The 25,956-nt window shown below is 37.5% G+C and overlaps 1 protein-coding gene across 2 annotated transcripts; it reads left to right on the top strand.

The window, feature by feature from the left end:
• The first annotated feature begins 2,744 nt into the window (after positions 1–2,744).
• CHEK1 (checkpoint kinase 1) lies at positions 2,745–21,824 on the top strand. Of its 2 annotated transcripts, XM_027835127.1 has the most exons (14): positions 2,750–2,834; positions 3,484–3,641; positions 3,804–3,890; positions 5,750–5,973; positions 8,462–8,526; positions 8,622–8,691; positions 16,035–16,223; positions 16,842–16,946; positions 17,428–17,523; positions 18,926–19,034; positions 19,224–19,401; positions 19,678–19,809; positions 20,026–20,127; positions 20,638–21,824. In XM_027835127.1, exons 2-14 carry the CDS (start codon positions 3,637–3,639, stop codon positions 20,731–20,733), a joined length of 1,458 nt encoding a protein of 485 aa, XP_027690928.1. In that variant the 5' UTR covers positions 2,750–2,834; positions 3,484–3,636; the 3' UTR covers positions 20,734–21,824. The 2 variants fall into 2 exon arrangements, with proteins under 2 accessions (XP_027690929.1, XP_027690928.1); XM_027835128.1 differs by lacking the exon at positions 3,484–3,641 and having other exon boundaries at positions 2,745–2,834.
• The last annotated feature ends 4,132 nt before the right edge of the window (positions 21,825–25,956 follow it).

Below are 25,956 nucleotides of genomic sequence, written 5' to 3'. Positions count from 1 at the left end.
TGACTTTGCAAAAGACATTTCATTGCTCTGCTTCAGTTTCCTTCTCTATAAAATGAGACAGTTGGGCCAATTAATTGTTATGGTCCTGTACATCTCTAGCAATCTATCCTTTGGACATCTATTAGTCAAGAAACTATATTTATTCAGGGGTTGGTAACAAAGAAGTTTAACCAATGTGTTTTTTCATAGGTTGGATTCTGATTTCTAGTCACCAACTTGCAGGCAAGGCAGTCCAGGGCTGTTAGATAGCAGAACTAGGAATAGTGCTTACTGATGGTGACAGAGACAGGATTTAAAATTGGAAGGGATCTAGTTCAACCCCTTCATTTTAGGATTGGGGAAATTTGAGACCAGTAAGAGTGAAGAGTTCCCCCTGTCACATAAGGATGAAATACAACTATTCCTCATATTTCAAATCTTCATTTTTACCACTACAATATCACCTACTGTTTAATGGCAGGCATGTTTATTGAACTAGAATAAATGACTATATGCAGAGCATTCTGCTAGGCCCTGGGAAATATATAAAGTCCTTGTCCTCATAGAATTTACAGTCTAGTTTTAGTACAAGAATACATAACTAGGGGCAGCTAGGGGGCAAAGTGGATAGTTCAAATATGGCCTTAGACACTTAATACTAGCTGTGTGACCCTGGGCAAATCACTTAGCCCTATTTGCCTCAGTTTCCTTATCTGTAAAATAAGCTGGAGAAGGAAATGGTAAACCACTCCAGTATCTTTGCCAAGAAAATGCCAAATGGGGTCATGAAGAGTTAAACATGACCAAACAACAAAACAAACAAGAACAACTACTCTACACAGTATTACATGAAAATGACAAAGTAAAATGCTATTAAGATATCTAAGGAAGAAGGTGGTTACCATTCCATGCCTGACAAAGGAGACCCTTTCAGTAGAAAGGGGCATCTAAGTTGGGAAAAAAAGGTTGGTTAAAGAATGGGGATAGCCATGATCTTGGAAAGCTGGATTTCTCTTGGAGATGCAGCCTGGCAACTGTTTCTATGGGTGCTGCAGCTATAACTCCTGAAGACTCAGAAAAGTAAGTTCTTGCCACCAAAGTCTTTGACATTGTCAAGTGGTTCAACAAAAGAAAATGATATGATTTATTTGTGGAAATTAATTAAGAGATGAGGACTTGCCATCTGCTTTGCCTATGTTCCTCCTGGGACCAGTGGACCTTTCCATCTGACTTGCAGCTGGAACCTCCTATTATGTGTTGTCTCTCCCAATTAGAGTATAAGCTCCTTCACAGCAGGGACTGCCTTCCTTTTCTATTTGTATCCCAAGTGTTATACACTGCTTTGCACATTATAAGTGATCAATAAATGCTCACCTTTCCTTCTTTTCCTTTCTGCTTTTCTCCCTTTTCTTTCCTTTCTGCTTTCTTCCTTCATTCTTTTCCTTCCAGTCCTTCCTTCTTCCTTTCTCTCCCTGCTTCCTTCTTTCCTTTCCCCCCTCCCTGCTTCCTTTTTTCTTCTTTCTTTCCTCTCTCCCTTGCTTCCTCATTGGGCAAGGGGTGGAAATTGCAGTCACATTTGGGTTTGATGTCAGCAAATACAATCAGCTATGGAGAAGAGGCAGGGTCCACCCAGAGGGAGGAAGGTCACTGGAGGGGACTAACACAACACCTGCCTATAGTGGGGTGTTCAGGTTGCTGGGGCTCGCTGGCCTAGGAGCCTCCCTCTGCCCTCTGCCCATGTCCCCTGGGGCTCAGGCTGCCTCCCCTGGGCTCCACTGTGGCTGTTGGTGTTGGTTCTCCATTCTTGAAGGAGACCAATGACATCAGGAGGGTGATATCTTGCTTGTGAATTGGATTTAAGTGAGACAGAGTTGTAAAGTAAGACAGAGACTAGTGAGAGTTGTAAAGTGAGAGTTCTAAGTGAAACGAGACTAGTAAAATGGGATCATAAAGTTTTTTCTTTTTTTTTTTTTTCGGCAATTGGGGTTAAGTGACTTGCCCAGGGTCACACAGCTAGTGTCAAGTGTTTGGTCTGAGGACGGATTTGAACCCAGGTCCTCCTGACTTCAGGGCCAGTGCTCTATCCACTGCGCCCCCTAGCTGCCCCTAGATCATAAAGATTTTAAAATTATTTTGTGGAGGATAATCCTTCTTAGGTTGAGTGGCTGAATGAGAGGATTTTTAAGGTCTCTTCCAACTCAGTGTCACTGATTCTAACTCCTGACTGAGATGAGGTCCTTTTGGACAAAACTTCTGGTGAGGAATGGGAGGCACTAAGCTGCTTACTTTTACAGCTCTGCTGTCTGCGCTGACCGCATTTATTGAAAAATGGTAACATCTTTGCTCCGTTGCCTTTGTAAGCACAGCCTAGGCTCGAGGCTTTCAAGGCACCAGCAATCAGCACGCCGGCTTCACGACGCCCAGGCCACGCTGACTGAGCCTCTGCTTAGCCAGCCCCCTCCACGGCCGCCACGCCCACGGCTTCAGCGCTCGCGCTTCTATCAGCCCAGCAACTGGAACAAGAAAGCAAACCTCCTCGCTCCCCTGCAGCTCGCACGCTCTTCCAACATGCTTTGTGAATCCTTATAATCCGGAACGTCTAGTCAAGGCGAAAGTCCCCTTCCGCAGCCTCTCCTTTCTATTCTTTTCAACTCTACATTTCCTAGGGCTCCACCCAACGCCCCCTACTCCCGCCCCCGCCCGTCACCGCACAGCGCCCTCCCCGGCCGCGGGAGCGCGCACGGCCTCCTCGCTTTACGGCCATGGGGAGCGCACGCTTGCGGTCGTGAGGCGACTGGAGAATTTTGGCGGGAAAGGCACTGCGTTCGGATTCCTCCGGAGGCGGCGGCGGCTCGGTAAGCGTCCCTTGGCCCGGGCCGGGCCGGGTTCGTGAGGAGGGGGAGCAGCGAGGCGCGGGCAGAGGCTGGCAGGGAGTGAGAGGGGCCTGCAGAGGACCGCCCGGAGCCGGCCCACGGCCGGGGTCTCCGCTCACTCGTCAGGGCCGGACCGGAGGCCCCCAGGCCGGGGAGCGGGCGGGAGCGGACCGAGGGCGAGCTGAGGGAGCGCCGCACAGGGAGGAGGAGGAGGGGCAACCCTTCTTCCCAGTCCTCCCCTCCCCCCCGCCCCGCCCCTGGCGAGGGGGGCGGGGGGGCGCTGCCTCGGGCCTCTCCCGGCGTGACCGAGCTGGAAGGCACTTTAGGGCTCATCTAAGCCCCTTCCTGTTTTTACGGGTGAGGAAACCGAGGCGCAGAGAGGGGAGGGTCTCGCCTGAGGTCACACAGCTGGTAACCCAAAGAGACGGGATCTCGGGATTAGAACCCGAATCCCTTTGACTCTTAATCCGGTCCCACTCCTCTGCTTCCCCACCTCGCCCCAGTTTTGCCCTTTAAGGGCTTTGGGAGGGGCGGGGTTAGCTTTTGTAACCAGGGATTTGTTTTTGTGACCTGTGATTTCATCCTATCAGGAAATTGCACTTCTGCAATTTACACTCTTTTTTTTTTCCAGAGTCGTCCGAGAGGTTTAAGTGTCTTGCCCAAAGTCAGACAGTCAGAATGTGTCAGAGGCAGGACTTGAACCCAGGTCTTTCTGTCCCTGGAGGCTGGCACTGTATCAGCATTCCTTGATGAATAAATACGAGTCATAGGATGGATATATTTAATGGGGTAAATTACTGCTGGGGTCAGAGTTTACATTAAGGGAGGGAGGGAGAGAGGTTAAAGGTGGTATGTGACAGGAGGTAGAGAAGCTAGTAGGTGGATTAGTGACACTTAACATAATGAAGGTTTGTAATTATTTCATGTCTGTGTCCAATATCTCTGCTTCAGGAGGGGTCTTACTGGTAGAGCCATGGCTGTGCCTTTTGTGGAAGACTGGGATTTGGTGCAAACTTTGGGAGAAGGTGCTTATGGAGAGTAAGTATGAGCTGTTCTTGTTCTTCTGTCTTTGAACAGGCACAAGATATAAATTTTCTGTGTACTCAATGGTTACTGTAGATAATACAGACTTAGACTTGTATAGGATTTCCATTGAGAGAGCCCACCTAAATTTCATGCCTGTTTACAAAGTGCTCAATGTAATTAATCGTATTTGATCCTCACAACTACTTGATGTGGTAGGTAGTGGAAATTGAGACTAAACAGGTTAAGTGATTTTTGTAGAAATAACAGAACCTCACAGTCTTCTGGCTCTTGTGGGGGGCAGGGTGAGGCAATGGAGGTTAAGTGACTTGCCTAGGGTCACTCAGCTAGTAAGTGTCAAGTGTCTGAGGCCAGACTTGAACTCAGGTCCCTCCCAACTCCAAGGCTGAAGCTCTATCCACTTTACTACCTAGGTGCCCCCAAGACTAGTGTCTTTACGTCACCTGTTTGACTTTTATAGGTGCTTGCCTACCTATCAGTGAATTTTAGATTAGTAGTTTAGATTGCGGGTGTCAAACTCATCTAGGCAACTCCTGAATGTGTCCTATACCAGGTTAAAATATAATTGGGAAATGTTTAACAAAATAAATAAAAATACAATACAACATAGATGATCATTTATGGTTTCTAAGTAAATGTGTTGTCTGCAAGGATCCATTTCTGTTTGACACCACTGATTTAGATGACAGATTTTAAGGTTTGGGGGAAGTCAAGGTATATAATACTAATTTGGAATAAATTTAATTATTACTTCCTCCCCTCTCCAATTATCACAAAAATATTTCCTATGTAGAGGTTTCCCTACGTATAGTATTGTGGTATTTTATTTAGCAATAAAGCCGTTGTCTTGCACTATTCCATTTTGTCTCTGGGTTCTGTTGTAGAATCCTAAGGTTGGAAGGGACATTGTATCTCTTATTTTAAATATGTTATACCATCCAGTATAGATTGTGAAGTATAATAGTAATGAAACATTTTTCTTATTACAGCACCACCATTAGGTTGGTACTATTTTGTTAGCTTAGGGGAGGCAAAGCCATTATTGTGGCAGTCATTACTGACTAACCATCTGCAATTAGGAGTTCCAGGTCAATCAGTCAATCAATACCCACTATCAAGTATCTACCTTGTGCCAGGTACTTTGTCAAAGTCAAGGATTTGGGGATTATGGGCAAAAAAAAAAAAAGTGAATTATTTTCTCAACTAAAAGCAAGCCAAAATGGTGGCTTCTTTTATGTATCATAGTCTTTTTCTTACCCCTTCTTCTTTTAGCATTCTACTTATAAAAGATTGGAAAGGAATTCAGCCATCATGATTTTTCTTTTGTTTAGTTTCTTTTCTTTTAAACTTGTAGAGTGTATGACTATTGGTAATAAGGTATAGGAATCTTGCTACTCAGATTCAACAAGCTTTTGGTACCTATTGTGTGCCCAACACAGCTATCTTTGTGGACCATTTAGGTATCCTGTGCCACGTAATCAGAAGTGAGAAAGATCTGCTGCTGATAAGAAAACCCTTTTTACTTTTTTGGGGGGGGAAGAAATTAGACTGGGTAAAGCAATTTTTGAACTAATTTTTTTCAAACAGTCAGCAACCATTTACCAAGTGCCTACAATATGCTAGTCACTGTCCTAGATTTCTGTTTAATTTTGAAATTGCAGAAGAAATGCCTATCAGAGTACATTTATTTACTGATAATTAAAGAATTAGTATCCCAAATTACTCAGTCAGCTAGCCCTTGTCAAATGCCTACCATGTGCCAGGCACTGTGCCAAAGCAGTGAAATCAATAAATTATTTAAATGTTTAAAATGTATGAAAAAATAAGTTAATGATTTTCCACTTAATTTATAGAGTTCAGCTTGCTGTGAATAGACGAACAGAAGAAGCAGTTGCAGTGAAGATTGTGGACATGAAGCGCGCCATAGATTGTCCAGAAAACATTAAGAAAGAGATATGCATCAATAAAATGTTAAACCACGAGAACATAGTGAAATTCTATGGTCATCGGCGAGAAGGAAATATTCAGTATCTGTTTCTGGAGTACTGCAGTGGGGGAGAGCTCTTTGACCGAATAGGTATGGAAAATGGTGACAAATTTTTATTCTAAAGATTAGTGGAGCTACTAAATTAATAAGAGGTGTTTATTTTCTTGCTCTTTGAGCTTATATTTGATTTATTTTTTGATCATTCTTTATCTATTGAATATGGCCTCCAGTCATGAAATATGGAAATAAGCATTAATATTTGCTTTATGTTATCTTAAAAATTTATGTTTACTAGAATGTTGTACCCCAAAATATACTATTACAAATTGCATGTCATCTTAATTGAGGATAATGTCACTATTGTTTGTAAAGTTTATGACAAGTAGTTGTTATGGGAAATCACTATAAATATCACTTTAGTAACCAGTCAGATATCCTTATTGCCTAAATGGATGGTTGTTTGTATTGTAAAGATACATTAACTATATATAATTATTCCTAAGTTGATTTTGTAGTTCTCTCTCTTTTTCTTTTTATGTAAAATGTTTATAATTCTCAAAGAGATTTTTTGGGGGGACTTTAATCAGCTTTGTGTTTTAGGCTTAAATATCCTTCTTAGCTCTAAAGGATAGGACTAACAGCAGTTGAAACTCAGTAAAGGAGAAATATTTTTGTTCAGTATGACAAAGAACTGTTCAGTTCAATAAAGATTTATTAAGCACCAGGCACTGTGCTAAGCACTGGGGTTACAAATAAGAAAAAAGAAGACAGTTCCTGCCTTCAAGGAGCTTACAATCTAATAGGGGAAGACAACACACAAAAAGTAGAAAAGGGGTGAGAACCATAGGATACCAGGCAAGGGGAATGATGCTTTGTGGAGTTAAAAGCAAGCAGAGCTCTGATAGAAAGTGTAGTGTTGCCTGGAAAATTCAGGTACCAGCTCTCCATAAAGGAAAGCTTTGGGAGGAGTTTACTGTTCCACGCTCCAGCTCTCCAGTCAGAGAGGAGAAACATCTGATGGAGTTGAGAAGGTATCTAGTGTCAAAAACTGAGTCAGTCAGCATGATGATGAGATTTCAGGTGATCAGCTCATCCTGGGTGGGGCACCAGTGTTCTCTTAAGTTAAACCAAACAGCTGCTGAGGGAAAGTGGAATTAAGTTAATTAGAGCTACCTAAAAAATGAAATAATCTACCTTTAGGAGAAGTGATCTTTCTGTTTCTAGAAATATTCAGTCTGGATGACTGTCCTTGAAAACAATGACAGAGGAGATTCCTGCTTTATGTCAGAGGTTAGAACAGAACAATCCCTTTTTAACTCTTAAAATTCTCTAATTCTGTGATCAAGTATTGCTTAACAAAATCTGTACTGTGGATATAAATTTAAAATCTAAACCTACTGCATTAAAAATTAGGAACTTCTACTTTACTAATTTCCAGATCAAATCAGGATTTAATAATTTACAAATGGACAAAATGCAGAAAGTTGGCAGAGGTCAATTTTTTTTCCTCTCAGAATCTGATTCCCTATAGGTTGCTTTTTTTTTTTTTTAGTGAGGCAATTGGGGTTAAGTGACTTGCCCAGGGTCACACAACTAGTAAGTGTGAAGTGTTTGGTTTGAGGCCAGATTTGAACTCAGGTCCTCCTAACTTCAGGGCCGGTACTCTATCCACTGCGCCACCTAGCTGCCCCCAAGAGTTGCATTATTCTTTCAGACATCCATGGCTATGTAGTTTGAGGATGTCTGTGAAATTTAAAGTCCTTTGTTAAATTTTAATTGAAATTTGCCTTAACCCTTTCTTGATGTGAATATCTCAGGAATGGAGGACTAAGAAAGGTATCTATGAGTTAAATGAATATTGTGAGATGTTTGAGTAGAAGAGTTACGAGAGGAGGAAGGATTTAAAGTTAACAAGGAACAAAGGGCTCACAGATTATTATGATACATAGGACTAAGAGGGCTTTTTCAAATACCAAGAAGAAAAGTTAGTCTGGTGGCCTGAATTTCTGTCTTGGACAATTACTTTTTTAATTACTTATTCTACATAGCCTCTCTGTGATGTCTTTGAACCCCTTCTCCTCATTTTACAGATGGTGAAACTAGAAAAGAAAACTTACTCAGCTTCTCATAACATGTTAATGTCAGTAAGTCAGTCAGTCAGTCAGTCCTGGAGCATGAGTCTTTTGTTCCTCTAGTAGGATACCAGCCATTAAGATACTGGTTAGCCCTTCATCTTTAAAGAATGTGTGTGTGTATGTGTGTGTGTGTGTGTGTGTGTGTGTGTGTGTGTGTGTGTGTGTACACATGAATGTGCGTGTTTTGTTGCTACCTTTGTAGCAACCTTTGTCTTAATATCAGTTGTTTCCATTCTCCTACCCCTCAGATTGAACTTTTTCTTGTGAAGACATAAAAACATGGCACAAAGACCATGTCTGAAAATGTATATACCATGTTCCTTCCTAGCATTTCCCCACTTTTTTGCCATGAGTTAGAAAGTAGGTAACATTCAATCTTAAACGTGAGAGTTGTTCTTGCAATTGATGATTAATAAATAAACCTTCAAATTTAACTCTTTCAGAGCCTGATGTAGGTATGCCTGAACAAGATGCTCAGAAGTTCTTCCATCAGCTTATGGCAGGGGTGGTAGGTAGACTTAACTTTATTTCTTTTATTTGAATTCATTCTTTATAGTACAAATAAAGAATAGCGAATAAATAAGTCTTATTTTTTCCTCCCAGGTGTATCTTCATGGTATTGGAATAACCCACAGGGATATTAAACCAGAAAATCTTTTACTTGATGAAAGAGGTAAGCTCATTACAACAAAATTTGTCTCTTCATTTTGATATTCCTTATCAACCATGAAAACAATATGACTAAATAAGAGAATCTTTGGAATAATTATTTGTTATTTTCATTTAACAAATGGCAATCTATGTCTTTAGTAACCTTATTCCAACCTCTCTCTTAACTCTATACTTGTTTTACAGTTAAGAACTCTTAGTCCACCCTGAAGGTGAATTAGGAAAATCCCGTATTTAATAATGGTGAAGACACTATCATCTGCAATAATGTAATTTTTTAAAAACTTATCTTGTCAAAAAGGATGCTGAGCTGAGACAGATTCATAAGTATTCTATCAAACTTTTTTTCTTTTAAATAGTATTTTATTTTTTCCAATTACATGTAAAGACAATTTTTTTTTTTGGTGAGGTAATTGGGGTTAAGTGACTTGCCCAGAGTCACACAGCTAGTTAGTGTTATATGTCTGAGGCTGGATTGGAACTCAGGTCCTCCTGCTGTAAGGCCAGAGCTCTATCCACTGTGCCACCTAGCTGCCCCTTAAAGACAATTGTTAACATTCATTTTTTATAAAATGTTGAGTTCCAAATTTTTTCCCTTCTTTCCTACGACAGTGAGCAATTTGAAACAGGTTACATATATGCAATCATATTAGTCATGTTATGAAAGAAGAAACACAATAAAAGGCAAAAAATATGAAAAAAATAAAGTGAAAATAGTGTGCTTCAGTCTGCATTCAGACTCCATTAGTTCTTTCTCTGGATGTAGGTAGCATTTTCCATCATGAGTCTTTTAGAATTGTCTTGGATCATTGAATTCCTGAGAAGAGCTGATCATCCTGAGTTGATCATCGCACAGTGTTCTTGTTATTATGTACAATGTTCTCCTGATTTCATTTTGTATGAATTCATGTAAGTCTTACTAGATTTTCTGATGGGCATCCCTTCAATTTCCAATTCTTTGCCACCACAAAAAGAGGTGCTATAAATATTTTCGTACAAATAGGTCCTTTTTCCTTTTTTGTGTGTCTTTGGGATACAGACTTAGGAGTGCTATTGCTGGATCACAAGATACGCACAGTTTTATAGCCCTTTGGGCATAGTTCCAAATTGTTCTTCAGAATGGTTGGATCAATTCACAACTCTACCAACAATGCAATAGTGTTCTAATTTTCCCACATCTCTAACATTTGTCATTTTGATTTTCTGTCATAATAGCCAATTTGATAGTAAGGTGGTACCTTGGAGTCATTTTAATTTGCATTTCTCTAATCAGTAGTGATTTAGAACATTTTTTCATATGACTATAGGTAACTTTGATTTCTTTGTCTGAAAACTGCCTGTTCATATCATTTGACCATTTATCAATTGGGGAATGACTTGTATTGTATTAAATTTGACTCAGTTCTCTATATATTTGAGAAGTGAGGCCTTTATCAGAGAAACTTGCTGTGAAAATTGTTTCCCAGTTTCCCTTCTAATCTTAGCTGTATTGCTTCTCTTTATGCAAAAACTTTTTAACTTAATGTAATAAAAATTTTCCATTTTATATCTTGTAATACTCTCTATCTCTTGTTTGGTCATAAATTCTTCCCTTCCCCATAGATCTTCCTTTCTCTCCTAATTTGATTGTGGTATCGTGTAAATCATGTACCCTTTTTGACCTTACCTTGGTATACGGTGTATAATGTTGCTCTATTATGTGTGGGTGCTCTGCCCAAAGGAATATAAATTTTGATTGCTGAAACCTCGCAAGATATCTTGGGGTTTATGGGCTAGATTTTTTTTTCTCTTCCCTACTTATTTATTTTATAATTTTTTTTAACTGGAACAGTTAACTTTTTTGTCACATGTAGTTTCATTTATAGTTTTTTGAAATAGAGCACTGGGAAACCAAGCTTTGATAAAGCACATTGAGATTCAAGTGGAGTTACCTAACCATGCCTTAAAATCACTTTGGTTCTCACTGCTGGGTCAATAATAGGCCCCAGCCCAAACCTCACTTGGTCATTACTTGGGTTTTGATGGCTCAGAATGAGTGTGAAAAGCAATTGTTTCTGTTCTGGCCAGAAACCCGCAGGATCTTCCCCTCCCAGTTTGATTTTTTTTTTTTTTTTTTTTTTGAGCAGGGAAACTTGGCCATCTTTCTTACCTAGCCTTAAATCACTGCATGGGTGTTGCCTCAGACAAACTGAGACTTGGGAAAGACCTTAGCTTTAAAAGGTCAAGGTCTCCCACTGCGTCTAAGGTCATCTCCAGTCATCCTGAACTATGTCTTGCCACTGGGCTTAGATGATCCTGGAGGACAGAGTGAGGCTGATGACTTTGCATAGCTGTCTCACTTAAGTCCAGTTCACTCTTAAGTCAAGACATCACCTTCCTGTTGTCATTGGTCCTCTTTGAGAACAAAGGACAAACAGCAACAAGTTTCTGCTATACTGTTTTCCTGTTTTCCCAGCAGTTTTTCTGAGATAGTGAGTTCTTATTCTAGAAGCTGGGTTCTTTGGGTTTATCAAACAGTAGATTACTATGGTCATTTACTGCCATGGATTGTGTACCTAATCTTTTTCACTAATCTACCACTCTATTTCTTAGACAGTACCAGCTAGTTTTGATAATTACTGCTTTATAATATAGTTTGAGTTCTAGTACTGCTAGGCCACCTTTCACAATTTTGATATTCTTGACTCTTTGTTCTTCAAGATGGATTTTCTTATCTTTTCTATCTCTATAAAATAATTTTTTAGTAGTTTGATTGGTATGGCACTGAATAAGTAAATTAATTTAGATAGAATTGTCATTTTTATTATATTGGCTTGGCCTACTCATGAGCAATTGATAGTTTTTCAGTTGTTTAGATCTGACTTAATTTGTGTGAAAAGTATTTTTTAATTGTGTTCATATAGTTCCTAGATTTGTCTTGGCAGGTAGATTCCCAAGTTTTTTATATTGTCTACAGTTATTTTAAATGGGATTTCTTTTTCTGTATCTTGCTGCTGGGCTTTGTTGGTAATAAACAGAAATGCTGATGATTTGTGTGGGTTTATTGTATCATATCCTGCAACTTTGCTAAAGTTATTAATTATTTCAAGTAGTTTTTCAGTTGATTGTCTAGGATTCCTCTAGTATACCATCATATCATATGCAAAGAGTGATAGCTTTGTTTCCTCTTTGTCTATTCTAGTTCCTTCAATTTCTTTTTCTTCTCTTTTTTTAATTACTTTTTGGTGAGGCAATTTGGGTTAAGTGACTTGCCCAGGGTCACACAGCTAGTAAGTGTCAAAGCGTCTGAGGCCGGATTTGAACTCAGATTTTCCTGACTCCAAGGCCGGAGCTCTATCCTCTGTGCCACCTAGCTGCTCCTAATTGGGGATTTTTAATTTGTTCTTTTTCTAGCATTTTTATGCTCAATTCACTTATTTGCTCTTGCTCTATTTTATTGATGTAAGTGTTTAGGGATATAAATTTTCCCCTAAGTACTACTTTGGCTACATCCCATAAATTTTGGTATGTTATATCACTATTGTCATTCTCTTTAATGAAATTATTGATTGTTTCTATGATTTTTTTCTTTGACCCACTCATTCTTTAGGTTTAGGTTATTTAGTTTCTAATTAATTTTTAATCTGTCTTTCCATGGCCCTTTATTAAATGTAATTTTTATCATATCCTGATATGAAAAGGATGCATTTAATATTTCTGCTTTTCTGAATTTGATTGTGAGGTTTTTATGCCCTGATACCTGGTCACTTTCTGTGTAGGTGCCATGAGAAAAAAGTATATTCCAGGGGCAGCTAGGTGGCACAGTGGATAGAACACCAGCCCTGGATTCAGGAAGACCTGAGTTCAAATCTGGCCTCAGACACGTAACATTTACTAGCTGTGTGACCCTGGGCAAGTCACATAACCCCATTGCCTAGCAAAAAGAAAAAGGAAAAAAAGAAAAAAGTATGTTCCTTTCTATCCCTATTCATCTCTCCAGAGATGTATCATATCTAACTTTTCTAAAGTTCTATTCACCTCCCTAACTTCTTTCTTATTCATTTTGTGGTTAGATTTATCTAGTTCTGAGAGGTGAAAGTTGAGGTCCCCCACTAACATAGTTTTACTCTCTAGATTCTCCTGTAACTCATTTAACTTCTCCTTTAGAAATCTGGATGCAATACCATTTGGTGCATATATTTTTAGTATTGATATCACTTCATTGTCTATGATACCTTTTAGCAAGATGTAGTTTTCTTCCTTGTCTCTTTTAATTAGATCTATTTTTGCTTTGTCTGAGATCATGATTGCTGCACCTCCTTTCTTTTACTTCAGCTGAAGTATAATATATTTTTCTCCAGCTTTATCTGTCTACTCTATGTGTGCCTCTCTGTGTCAGATGTGTTTCTTGTAAACAACATATTGTAGTATTCTGGTTTTTAATCCACTCTGCTACCTGCTTCCGTTTTAGGGGAGAGTTCATCGCATGCACATTCACAGTTATGATTGTATACTTCCCTCTATCCTTTTTCCCCCCCTGTTTATACTTTCTCTATCCTTTCACCCTGTTCCTCCTCACCAGTGTTTTGCTTCTGATCACCATCTCCCTCAATCTGCCCTCCCATCTATTCAACCCCTTTACCCCCTTTTCTTATTTTTCTCTCCTCCTACTTCCCTATAGGGTAAGATGGATTTCTATACACAACTGAGTGTATATGTTATTGCCTCTTTGAGCCAAATCTGAAGAGAGTAAGGTTCAAATAATGCTCAGTCCCTGTCCTTTCCCTTCCCTGCCCCACCCCAGCTTCTTTACCTCTACTGTAATAGGTCTTTTGAGACTTCACGTGATGAAATTTATCCCATTCTACTTCTCCTTTCCCTCTTTTCCCAGTGTAATCCTCTTTTTCACCCTTTAATTTTTTTATATTATCCCATCAAAGTCAACTTATACCTTCACTCTTTGTCTATGTATACTCCTTCTAACTGCCCTAATAGAGATACAGCTCTTAATTACAAGTATCATCTTCCCATGTGGGGGTGTAGGCAGTTTAACTTATTGAAAAACATGTTTTTTTCTTTTCTGTTTACCTTTTTATTCTTCTCTTGAATCTTGTATTTGAAAATGGAATTTTCTCTTCAGTTCTGGTCCTTTCATCAGGGAAGTCAGAAAGTCCCCTATTTCATTGAATGTCCATTTTTTCCCCTGAAAGTTTATGCTCAGTTTTGCAGGGTAGTTGATTCTGGCTGTAATCCAAGTTCCTTTGCCTTCTGGGATATCATATTCTAAGCACTCTGATCCTTTAATGTAGAAACTGCTAAATTTTATGTAATCCTCACTGTAGATCCATGACATTAAATTGTTTCTTTCTGGCTGCTTAAAATATTTTCTCCTTGACTTGGGAGTTCTAGAATTTGGCTGTAATATTCCTGGGAGTTTTCATTTTGCGATCTCTTTCAGGAGGTGATCAATGGATTCTTTCAATTACTATTTTACCCTCTGGTTCTAGTCTATCAGGGCAGTTTTTCTTGATAATTTCTTGAAAGATGCTTTCTAGGCTCTTTTTTTTTTTGGTCATGGCTTTCAGGTAGTCCAATCTTAAATTTCTCTCTTGGATCTATTTTCCAGGTCAGTTGTTTTTCCAATGAGGTATTTCACGTTTTCTTCTATTTTTTTTTCATTTTTTTTAATTTTGTTTGATTGATTCTTGATATCTTATAAAGTCATTAGCTTCCACTTGCCCTATTTTGATTTTTACAGCATTATTTTCTTCAGTGAGCTTTTGTACCCCCTTTTCCGTTTGGCCAATTCTACTTTTTAAAGAGTTGTTTTCTTCTTCCAACCTCTTTTTTCATGATTCTCTTGTCTCTTTCTCATTTCTTTTCTTAATTTTCTTCTACTTCTCTCATTGGATTTTTAAAATCCTTTTTGAGCTCTTCTAGGAGGACTTTTTGCACATGAGACCAATTCAGATTTCTCTTTGAGGATTTGCATATAGGCCTTTTAACATTGTAGTCCTCTTCCAAGTTTGTGTTGTGATCATCCCTGTTGCTATAGTAACTTTCTATGGTCAGGACTTATTTTTTGTTTTTTGCTCACTTCCCAATCTATTTTCTGACTTTTAAAGTGAAGCTCTGCTCCTGGGGTACGGGAGGCACTGTCCCAAGCTTCTTGAGCTGGGGCCAGGGGCCTGGTCACTGGCTTTCTGCAATGGGGCCTCCAGTGCTGCTGGCTCACCTGTTGTACAGGCAGGGCTGGCAGGTTTGCCCACTGAGCTGGGCTTGCCTGGCCTAGTTATGCCTGTTTTTCTGGGGGTTTGGGAGCTGGCAGTTCACCTGCTGTACTGGGACCAGAGCCCTCAAAGCTGGCTTGCTGAGCCAGGATTGAAGGGCCTCAGTTGCTGACATATCCTGGGACTAGGAGCCTCCTGCTAGCTTGTCAGGATACTGTCTGCACTTTGCTGCATTCCCCTTTCACCCAAGTGAGATGGTCATTTCTTGCAATGCTTCTAAGTTGTCTTGGACTACAAAATTGTTTCACCCTTTCCCTTGTGGGTTCTGCTGCTCCAGAATCATTTTGAGGCTTGATTTCAAGTTGTTTTGAGGGAAACTAAGGACAGCTCAGGGAGCTTCTTGCCTTTTCTCCACCATCTTGGCTCTGCTCTCTCAATTCTATCAAACTTAAAGAAAAAATAATTCATACATAGAATGTTTTACAACATAGAGAAAATAAGGGAGAGTTTTAATTAATTTTCTGAGGTTACTGAAGTATTATTAAAAAAGGACCTAGCTGTATAGAAATATTAATAGCTACTCTTTGTGATAGCAAAAAATTAGATACAAAAACTGGGAAATGGCCAAGTAAATTTTGATATATTAGTGTAATGGAATATTATGTAGCATTATAAAAAAATATGCAATGAATTCATCAACAAGCATTTGTTAAGTATCTACTTTTTACCAGACTGTGTGCTAGATGCTGGTGAATACAAAGACAGAAATGAAATAACCTCTCTCTTTAAGGGAACATTCTTTTGACATGAGAAAATGTGAAAAGATCTATAAGAAATGATACAAAGTATAATCAGCAAAGCCAAAAGGTGCTAACTACCATTATATTTTAAAAAACAAAGTAGCCAATTTAGTGAAACTTTTGGCAGGCCTAGAATTAGGAGACATAGGGTCAAAGTATTTTCTTTGTCAGCCTATTAATTTTGATTTTGCTTTGTTAGGTTTCAGGTAAGATTTTTTTGCACTTTTTTTGATGCCTATTTGATTTAGTTGTTAGTCATCAAGTTTATAATAAAAAATGTTAGTCTTTTCATATGACAAGACCTTACTCAGAACTGACCTTCCTGCCTTCTATTTTAGATAACCTCAAAATCTCAGACTTTGGGTTAGCAACAGTATTTCGGCATAATAATCGTGAGCGTTTATTGAATAAGATGTGTGGCACTCTGCCCTATGTTGCCCCAGAACTGCTTAAGAGAAAAGAATTCCATGCAGAACCAGTTGATGTTTGGTCATGTGGAATAGTACTTACAGCAATGCTGGCTGGAGGTAAGTGCTGCTCATTTTGTGATTAAGCTCCCTTATACTAAATCAGGTCAATTAGAAGAAACGATGTTAAGCCAGTGTATTTATATTGAGCTATTGATTATTCTGATAGTAATAATTATTTACACAAAGAATAGTAGCCCCAAAAGGGACCAAAGAGAAAACAAGATGTTTTTGTCTATCCCTTTTGTTTTACAAATGAATCCTGGAGAAATATATGTAACTTCTACAACCTCAGACATTTAGTTAGTGGCTAACTTAAAAACTAGGTCTCTCCTGGTTCCTACTCTGCTACTCTTTCTCATACAGCTGTATTTGGAAACTGTAATGCTAAGGAATTGATAACAATGTTATACTTAATTCTTTTTTCTTTTGAAATTCACAGCAACCACATCTAGATGAATCATGGTAACATAATTAAAAAGGACAGGATTTTCTGTTACGTAGATCCCTGAAAGTGACACTTTGTTATTATTTCTTTAATTTGAAATTTTCTTTTACTAGTCAAAAAAACTAGTGAGGAAATCTTCGATACTTTAAGAATTGTTGACTCCTCCCTTAATATCTGTAATATTTACTTAACATGGCCACTTTAAAAACTGTAACTTCTTTTGGTTTTAGAATTGCCATGGGACCAACCCAGTGACAGTTGCCAGGAGTATTGTGACTGGAAAGAAAAAAAAACATACCTCACACCTTGGAAGAAAATTGATTCTGCCCCATTAGGTAACTGAGTTATCATGTTTAAATGACTGAATTCTAGACAAAGTCTTTTGCTTTGCGAATTCTTACCAAGATAACTTTTAATTAAAATATAGGCCTTATTATTATCCTGTAAAATCATTTGAAGACTTGTTTTGCTTTTATAACCAAATAAAGTTAAAATTAAGAAATACTGGACAAATTTTGAATAGGAAATAGATTTGTGAGTTTTATAGTGTTGTTAATGTCACATGGATAATTTTTAAAAAATTTCTGTTTGGCTTTTACTCTTCTTATCTGCTGAAAGTTGAGAACCAGGAGTCAGTAACCCAAAGGTACAAGGTAGCACAAAAAAAAGTTGCAGTAATATAGTAGCTCTGTCCCTTTTCCAGAACTGATCTTCCAAAAAGAAGGAAGCTAAATAGGGAAGGTGGTTATTGCTACAAATAAATGGATTTCTTTGATCTGCATGATTTATGTCTTGACTTCTTTTTTTTTTTTTCAGCCTTGCTGCATAAAATTCTAATCGAGAATCCAGGATCAAGAATTACAATAGCAGATATTAAAAAAGACAGATGGTACACTAAGGTACTTAAGAAAGGTAAAGTCCTTGAAAGAGTCATAAAACAATATAACCTTTTTTATTTTTATTATGTGGTAAATTGGTTGTTTTGAAATGTATTTAATTTTAGGAGAGAATGTAAATACTGATACATTTCTTAAATTAACATCTACTATGTTTTGGATAATTAGATGGGTAGAAATAGAATGCTTATTGACTTAACCGGCATTTACAATATCTACCTCTGGCTATTACTCGCCTTATTTTTATGAATAATAAATTCCTTCGTGTAGGTAATTGGATTTTCCATTTTCTCTATGAAGCAGTTATTCTTTTTTCCCCCAATAAATATTGATGCAAAAAAATTTAAATAAAATATTAGCAAGGAGAATACAGTAGCATATTATAAAGACTAGGAATGCAAGGCTAATTCAATACTGGGGAAATTGTTATTAACCATATTAATGACAACAAAAATTATGATTATATCACTAGCTGCAGAAAAAGCTTTTGACAAGATACTATACTCATTCCTGTTAAAAACACTAGAACACATGGAAGTAAACAGAGCTTTCCTTAAAATTATAAGCAATATCTATCTAAAACAAGAGCAACCCTTATTTGTAATAAAGATAAGCCTTTCGAATAAGACCAGGGGAGAAGTAAGGATGTCTGTTATCACCACTATTGTTCAATATTGTATTAGAAATGAAACAGTTATTCTTGCTTGAGCATTCCCAGGGCTGTTGTCATATCTGCCAAAGAAAGTTGGATGAGGCAGATTTTTACTTTCATTGCAAAATATTTGTAGCATAAACTAATTTTTCATTGTTAAGTTCGGAGTCCTGAGATATGTTGCTAGCTTCACAAAATATTATTTTGCTGTCACCAGAGATGTCTGTATTTTGAAGTTAAAATCCTTAGTATTTATATGTAACCCATTGACTCTTGTGTGTATATGTTACATGTATATTATTATCACATGATATATGACTTATATAAACACAATATATTACATAATGTTAATATGTATTATATATTAATATAACATTATACAGTATTTTATAGACATATGTCAATATAATACATATACGTGTGTGTGTGTGTGTATGTGTGTGTGTGTGTGTGTGTGTATATTTGAAGCAGAGATGCCTGGTCTAAAAAGTTTAAGTAAGTTGAAGACTTCAGCATATTAGTAAAATTATATAGAAAGAACCACTACCAAATTTTTATTTCCTGTGTGTGCAGTTTTAAATAAAGTAGTTTAAGCATCAATTTGTTGCTTCAGGTCTTCAGATTTTTATTATTGCTATCTTAAACTCACTTAAGCAATAGATGAAAAAAAAATCAAGAGATAAAAAGTTATTTGAAATTTTTTCTGCACTGGTGATTCCTTGGAGTCCTGTGAAATTTTTTATTTTTCTTGACTATTCTTTCATAGGTGCAAAGAGGCCTCGAGCTTCTTCAGGAGGAGTATCAGACTCCCCAGGTGGATTTTCTAAGCACATACAATCAAATTTAGACTTCTCACCAGTTAATAGTGCTCACAGGTAAGAATTACAGGCTTTGTTGAATGTGATATTCCATGTGAAAATGTCTCTGGTCCAGAAAAGAGTTTTTCTGTTTTTGTACCATATGGTTATATCATTAATGAATAGTCAGGAGAGTAGTGGTGTTGTGTAAGAAAGAATTAATGCCTTTTGCTTATGAATATAATTTTTTCTCCCTTAACACCTCAGTGAAGAAAAAGTGAAGTACTCCAGCTCTCAACCAGAGCCTCGAACTGGTCTTTCTTTGTGGGACACTAGTCCTTCTTATATCGACAAACTGGTACAAGGGATCAGTTTCTCCCAACCTGCATGTCCTGACCACATGCTTTTGAACAGTCAGTTACTTGGCACCCCAGGTTCTTCACAGGTAAAGAGATGTATTTTTTCAATTATTTTGTCACAGCTCTCTACTTTTCATTGCCTTGAAAAGTAATTGTGTTTTCTAACTCATAGTTTGTGTTGAGCTATTTTAAGTATCAGCTTTGACATCTCTGGATTTTGCAGCAGGTTTAGGGGAGTTTAGAGAGATTGTATAACCATCATTAAAGAAAAGTAGTGATTGTAAGCTTAGAGATTTAATAATTGTGAGATAGGAATTTTGTTTCAGCATGATTTGCTCAGATGTTTTTTGTCTCATATGTAGAATCCTTGGCAGCGTTTAGTTAAGAGGATGACACGGTTCTTTACCAAATTGGATGCTGACAAGTCCTATCATTGTCTGAAGGAAACTTGTGAGAAATTAGGCTATCATTGGAAGAAGAGTTGTATGAATCAGGTATGATCTTGATTCCTCTTGCATTTTATCCTGAAGGAAATATTAAGTGGTTAAATTAAGAGTTTTCTTTTCTCAGTTAGACTATTCTTGATATTACTTCTTCCTTTATTAATTTGGCCTTACCCTAAAGACTTTGATCAAAATGTACCTGAAAACACATTTTTTTTGGTTTCAATTATTCTACTTACAGCTGAGTTGACATCTTTATTATTTTAGGTCACAGTATCAACCACAGATAGAAGAAACAATAAACTGATTTTCAAAGTGAACTTGGTAGAAATGGATGAGAAGATCTTAGTGGACTTCCGGCTATCTAAGGTACGTAGAACAACAGCTGCAGTTTTTGATCTACTAGATGTGTATATTCAGTTTCAAAGAAGGTGGAAGAAACAGATTGGTCGCACTATGGAGTTTAGAGTCTCACTATAATTCTATACTTTAAATCTATGTTGGGGGACAAAATCACCCATAAAACCAAACATTGTACCTTTCTGATATATCTAATAACTAAATCTCTTTGGAGTAAATCTAAGAAAAATAGACTTATACCCTACTGGTGCTACATCTGGCCAGTGTTTATTAACTGACAATATACTCACATATTTCTAAGTAACGAAGTTGGAGACCATAACAGGTTTAACAATATAGCTGCCTCCTGCATCATCTATCAGTACTTTTTGTCTTCCTAATGGAAGCTGAAAAAGTGTAACAGATATATCCTGTCTTGAGTATGTTTGCTTCTTGTTACTTCCAAAGGAGGTTAGAGTCTGATTTAACTTACTGCTATTATTTTGACATTCATTTTTTTTTTTAATATCCTTTATATAGGGTGATGGGCTGGAGTTCAAGAGGCACTTTCTGAAGATTAAAGGGAAGCTTAGTGATGTGGTGAGCAGCCAGAAGGTATGGCTTCCTGCCACATGATCCATACATCCTGGGTAGGCCCAGTGAATACAGTGCTGCTATGTTGACACTATTCTTCCTAGAGAAGCTGACATTGCTTTACAGACCTCAAATACAGACCGCAACAGTTCCTGAGGAGTTGTCTATTCCTTTTCCCAACCAAGTTTTTCTAATACTTTGTTTAAAAATTTTTTTTGCATAGAAGCATATCAAAACACATTTTTTCAAAATATCAGAGAGTGAGCATGTATATTTAATTTGTATGGAAAATTTTGGGAAGGGATTGGGCAGAAGTTGTTCAGGAAAACAGTTTGTTGAATTTGAGATTCACTATATACAAACCAAGTTTTGAGTATAAATAAGTTCATTTGTCATACTAGTATGTGCTTGGTATTTGGTTTAGTCAGAAAATTTGAGATTTTTCTGGATGCTGCAATTCCTGAATGTATTAATAAGAACTCTATTCCTGTGGTTGGGGCAATAAATTCACCAGTATGTAAAGTAAAGCAAATCTTGTTTTGTGAAATGTATTCACATTTTTACACTTAAATTTTCAAAAGTGCCTCTCTGAATATATAAATCTGTTTGTCTGTTTTAACCTCATTATGCTGCCAATTAAAATGTTCTGGTTGGGACTATCTGGTAAAGTTTAATAACATAGGACTTGTGTTTTTCAGCAATATAAATTATAATTTTGGAGCTATTGGTTGATGTTTTCAGGTAAAGGTTGAGCATAAGCCTCTAGTCTAGTGCAGTTTTCACCTTCATTTTGCTCTTGCACATCCTAAATATTCTGGGTTAGTTTATAACATATTTTTATCTATCACTATAATTATAAAATATCTTCAGAAAGCCAAATTTTCTGGTACTCCAAAGAACACAGTGTTGACCAAGCCTTGTAGGTGGGAAGGATTAAAACTAGGAGAGCTAGGGATGGAACTTTGATAAAAATGAACTTTTATTACAACTCTGACTTTTATGGATTTTTTACCATAACACAATTTTTTTGAATTTGCTCTCTCTCTATTTGGAAAAAAAAGTCTATATGCAGTTATTATTGTTTATTTCTGACCAATCAGCCAATTGTGAATAAAATACTAGAAGTAACTTGTACTGCTTTGTAAATTTAATAAAGTAAACTTAATTCATATAAGTTCTTTGACCTATTTATTGAATTCTTTCCCTGTGATGATCTGGGTAATGTCATCCATATACTGATGCCCTTCATTTTAAGTCAATTTTGATTCATTCGTTCTTTGTTATGCAGATATTTGCTTTTAGATATTTTGATTGCTATTTATTTCCAAACATTTATTAGTTGCCTATATGTACAAGACACTGCTAAGTGCTGGGGATACAAAGATGAAAAATTAAATGATTCCTTGAAGTAACCATTCTAAATAGGGAAGCACAGCATATACATAGATAAATAAATACAAAGAATTATATGAAGTACTTTCAAGAAATAGAAAAAACTAACAACTCAGGATCCAAAAAAGTTTCTGTAAGATGTGACATCTGAATTATTCTTGAAGAAAGCTACAGATTCTATGGTTCAAGGTGAGGAAATTGTGTATTCCATACCTGGAAGATTGCCTATGCAAAAGCAGGGAAGCAGGAAATAGAATATCATGTATAGGGGGATGGTTGACAGGCCAATTTGAAACAGAACATGTAAGGGGCTGTGATAGAAAATTAGAATAGAAAGGTAGGTGGGGTGGAGCCAAAATGGCAGAGAAAAGGCAGGGCCTTGCCTGAGCCCTCTCAAATTCCTTTACTAACCACTTTAAAATCACACCCCCAAAACTAGTTCTATAAACAGTTGCACAAAAAACCTGATACTTGGGACAGTGCCCCCTCTGCCTTGGGAGCAGAGCCCAACTTTAACATGAAGTTAAAAGTCAAGAAATAGGCTGAAATAATGAACGAACACCAAAAAAAAAAAGAACCTGAACATAGAAAATTCCTTTGGTAACAGGGAAGATAAAAACAAACTCAGAAGAACACAACAAAGTCAAATTGCTATATCCAAAGCCCCAAAGAAAATGTGAATTGGTCTCAGGCCCAAAAAGAATTCTTGGAAGAATTCAAAAAGGATTCTAAAAAAATCAAATAAGGGACATAGAGGAAAAATTGGGAAGATAAATGAGGGTGATGCAAGATAATCATGAGTCAAACAGCTTGGTAAAGGAGGCACAAAAAATACTAGAGAAAATAACACCTTAAAAAGCAGAATAGGCCAAATGGGAAAACAGGTACAAAAATTCACTGAAGAAAAGAATTCCTTAAAAAGTAGAATTGGAGGGCAGCTAGGTGGTGCAGTGAATAGAGCCTCCAGCCTTGGAGTCAGGAGGACCTGAGTTCAAATCTGGCCTCAGACACTTGACACTTACTAGCTGTGTGACCTTGGGCAAATCACTTAACCCCGATGGCCTACGCCAAAAAAAAAAAAAAAAAAGTAGAATTGGCCAAATGGAAAAGATGTACAAAAATTCAGTGAAGAAAAGAACTCCTTAAAAAGTAGAATTGGCCAAATAGAAAAGGAAATACAAAAGCTAACTGAAGAAAATAATTCCTTGTATATGTAGAGCCTATATCAGATTGCACACCATCTTGGGAGGGAGGGAGGGGGAGAAAAATTTAAAACTCAAAAGCTTATGGAAGTGATTATTGAAAACTAAAAATAAATTAATAAAATTTAAAAAAAGAAAAGAATTCCTTACAAATGAGAATTAGGCATGTTGAAGCCAATGACTCCATGAGACATCAAGAAACAATAAAACAATGTGGAAAGATTGAAAAAAATGTAAAAAGTGTGAACTGTTTCATTTGAAAAATAAATGATTTGGAGACTAGATCAAGAAGAGATGATTTAAGAATTATTGGACTGCCAGAAAGCTATGATCAAAAAAGGGCCTAGACATCATCTTTCAAAAAATTATCAAAGTGGAGCCAAGGTGGTAGGGAAAAAGCAATGACTCTCCTGACCTCTCCCTAAAACCCCTCTGAACACCTTTAAATAATGCCATAGAACAATTCCTGGAGCTGCAGAACCCACAAAAGGACAGGGTGAAATAATTTTCCAGCCAAAGACAGCTTAGAAGGTCAGCAGAAAAGGTCTGTCATACTGGGGCGAAAGTGGAGCACAGTCCAGTGCAGATCAGGCCCTAGCAAGCCAAGAACAGGACTTTGGGAGCCATTGAATCTGCAGTGGCAGCAGCTGCTTCTGGAACTCTCAGCCCACAGATGGTAAGAGGGTTGAACAACTGATCAAAAGGAGATTACAGGGGTCTCTGCTGGGCGGGGGGCAGTACTCTGTTGCTTTGTCCATACTCAGATCTCGGTTGCACTCCCAGGTAGCAGTCCCAGGGCAAGGAGGAGCACTAGCACACCATAGATTGTGTGCTGCAGTGGAGCAAGGGACCCTCATCACAGTTCTAGGAAAGAAAAAGAGTGCTTGTGGTTGCTCACAGACCAGAGCATAGACCAGGAGAGTAGTAAACACCTTTACTTAGATCATACTACCTTGAAGAACTGAAAACTTATAGGTCCCTAGAAGTATCTTTGAAAATAGCTGCACAAAACCCCTGAAGTTTGAGACAGTGTGCCCTCTGCCCTGGAGGCAGAGCCTCACTTTAGCAAAGAGTTAAAAGTCAAGAAATAGATTGGAAAAATGAGAGGAAACTGGAAAAAAATTCTGACCGTAGAAAGTTATTGTGGTGACAAGGAAGATCAAAACACACTCAGAAGAAGTCAAAGTTAAAACTCCTACTTCCAAAGCCTAAAAATAAACAAACAAACAAACAAACCAAGAATTGGTCTCAGGCCATGGAAGGGCTCAAAAAGGATTTTGAAAATCAAGTAAAAGAAGCAGAGGAAAAATTAGGAAATAAGAGTAATGCAAAATCATGGAAAACAAGTCAACAGCTTGGTAAACAGACTAGGCCAAATGGTAAAAGAGGTACAAAAAACCAATGAGGAGAAGAATGCATTGAAAAGCAGAACTGGCCAAACAGAAAAAGAGGCATGAAAATTCACTGAAGGAAAAAAACTCCTTAAACATAGAATTGGTCAAATGGAAAAGGAGTTACAAAAGTTGATTAAAGAAAACAATTCCTTAAAAACTAGAAGTGAGCAAATGGAAGCTAATGATTTTATGAGAAATCAAGAAACAATAAAAACCAAAAGAATGAAAAAATAAAAGAAAATGTGAAATATCTCATTGGAAAAATAACTGACCTGGAAAATAGATCTAGATCAAGAAGAGATAATTTAAAAATTATTGAACTGCCTGAAAGCCATGATCAAAAAAAGAGCCTAGACATCATCTTTCAAGAAATTATCAAGGAAAACTTTTGATATTCTAGAACCAGTGGGTAAAATAGAAATTGAAAGAATCCACCTATCACCTCCTGAAGGAGATCCCAAAATGAAAACTCCCAGGAATATTATAGCCAAATCCCAGAGCTCCCAGGTCAAGGAGAAAATATTGCAAGCATAAGTATCATGGAGCCACAGTCAGGATTACACAAGATTTGCAGCATTTACATGAAAGGATTGGAGAGCTTTGAATATGATATTCTGGAGGGCAAAAGATCTAGAATTACAACCAAAAATCACCTACCCAGCAAAACAGTATAGCCCTTGCAGGGAAAAAAATTGACATTCAATGAAAATAGAGGTTTTTCAAGCATTCTTGATGAAAAGAACTGAATAGAAATTTTGACTTTCAAACGCAAGACTCGAGAAATATAAAAAGGGAAACAGGAAAGAGAAACCATAAGGGACTCAGTAAGGTTAAACTGTTTATATTCATTCCTACATGGGAAGATGATACTTGTAACTCATAAGAATTTTCTCATTATTAGGGCTGTTAGGAGTGTATGTAGACAGAAGGCACAGGTGTGAGTTGAATGTGAAGGGATGATATCTAAAAACACAAAATTACTGTAGATGGGGAGATGGAGGAGGTGAGAAGAAGTTGATGAACCTTACTCTCATTGGAATTGACTCAAAGAGGAAATAACATACATGCTCATTTAGGTATAGAAACCTGTCTTACCCTACAGGAAAGTAGGAGGGGAAGGGGATAAGAGGAGGGGAGGAGTGATAGCAGGGAGGGTATATTGCAGGAGGTGGTAGTGAGAAGCAAAACACTTGAGGAGGGACAGGGTGAAAGGAGAGAGACAATAGAATAAACAGGAGAAAAAGGATGGAGGGAAGCATAGCAATTGTAACTGAGAA

Source organism: Vombatus ursinus, unplaced genomic scaffold, assembly GCF_900497805.2.
Source record: "Vombatus ursinus unplaced genomic scaffold, bare-nosed wombat genome assembly UNPS02014813.1, whole genome shotgun sequence".
Taxonomy (NCBI): Eukaryota; Metazoa; Chordata; class Mammalia; order Diprotodontia; family Vombatidae; genus Vombatus; species Vombatus ursinus.
This window is presented reverse-complemented; position numbering and strand designations above follow the sequence as displayed.

Coding starts and splice junctions, on each gene's coding strand:
- CHEK1 (XM_027835127.1), top strand. Junction 3,891..5,749: donor GGAGAAGGTGCTTATGGAGA/GTAAGTATGAGC, acceptor CTTAATTTATAG/AGTTCAGCTTGCTGTGAATA. Junction 16,947..17,427: donor AATTGATTCTGCCCCATTAG/GTAACTGAGTTA, acceptor TTTTTTTTTCAG/CCTTGCTGCATAAAATTCTA.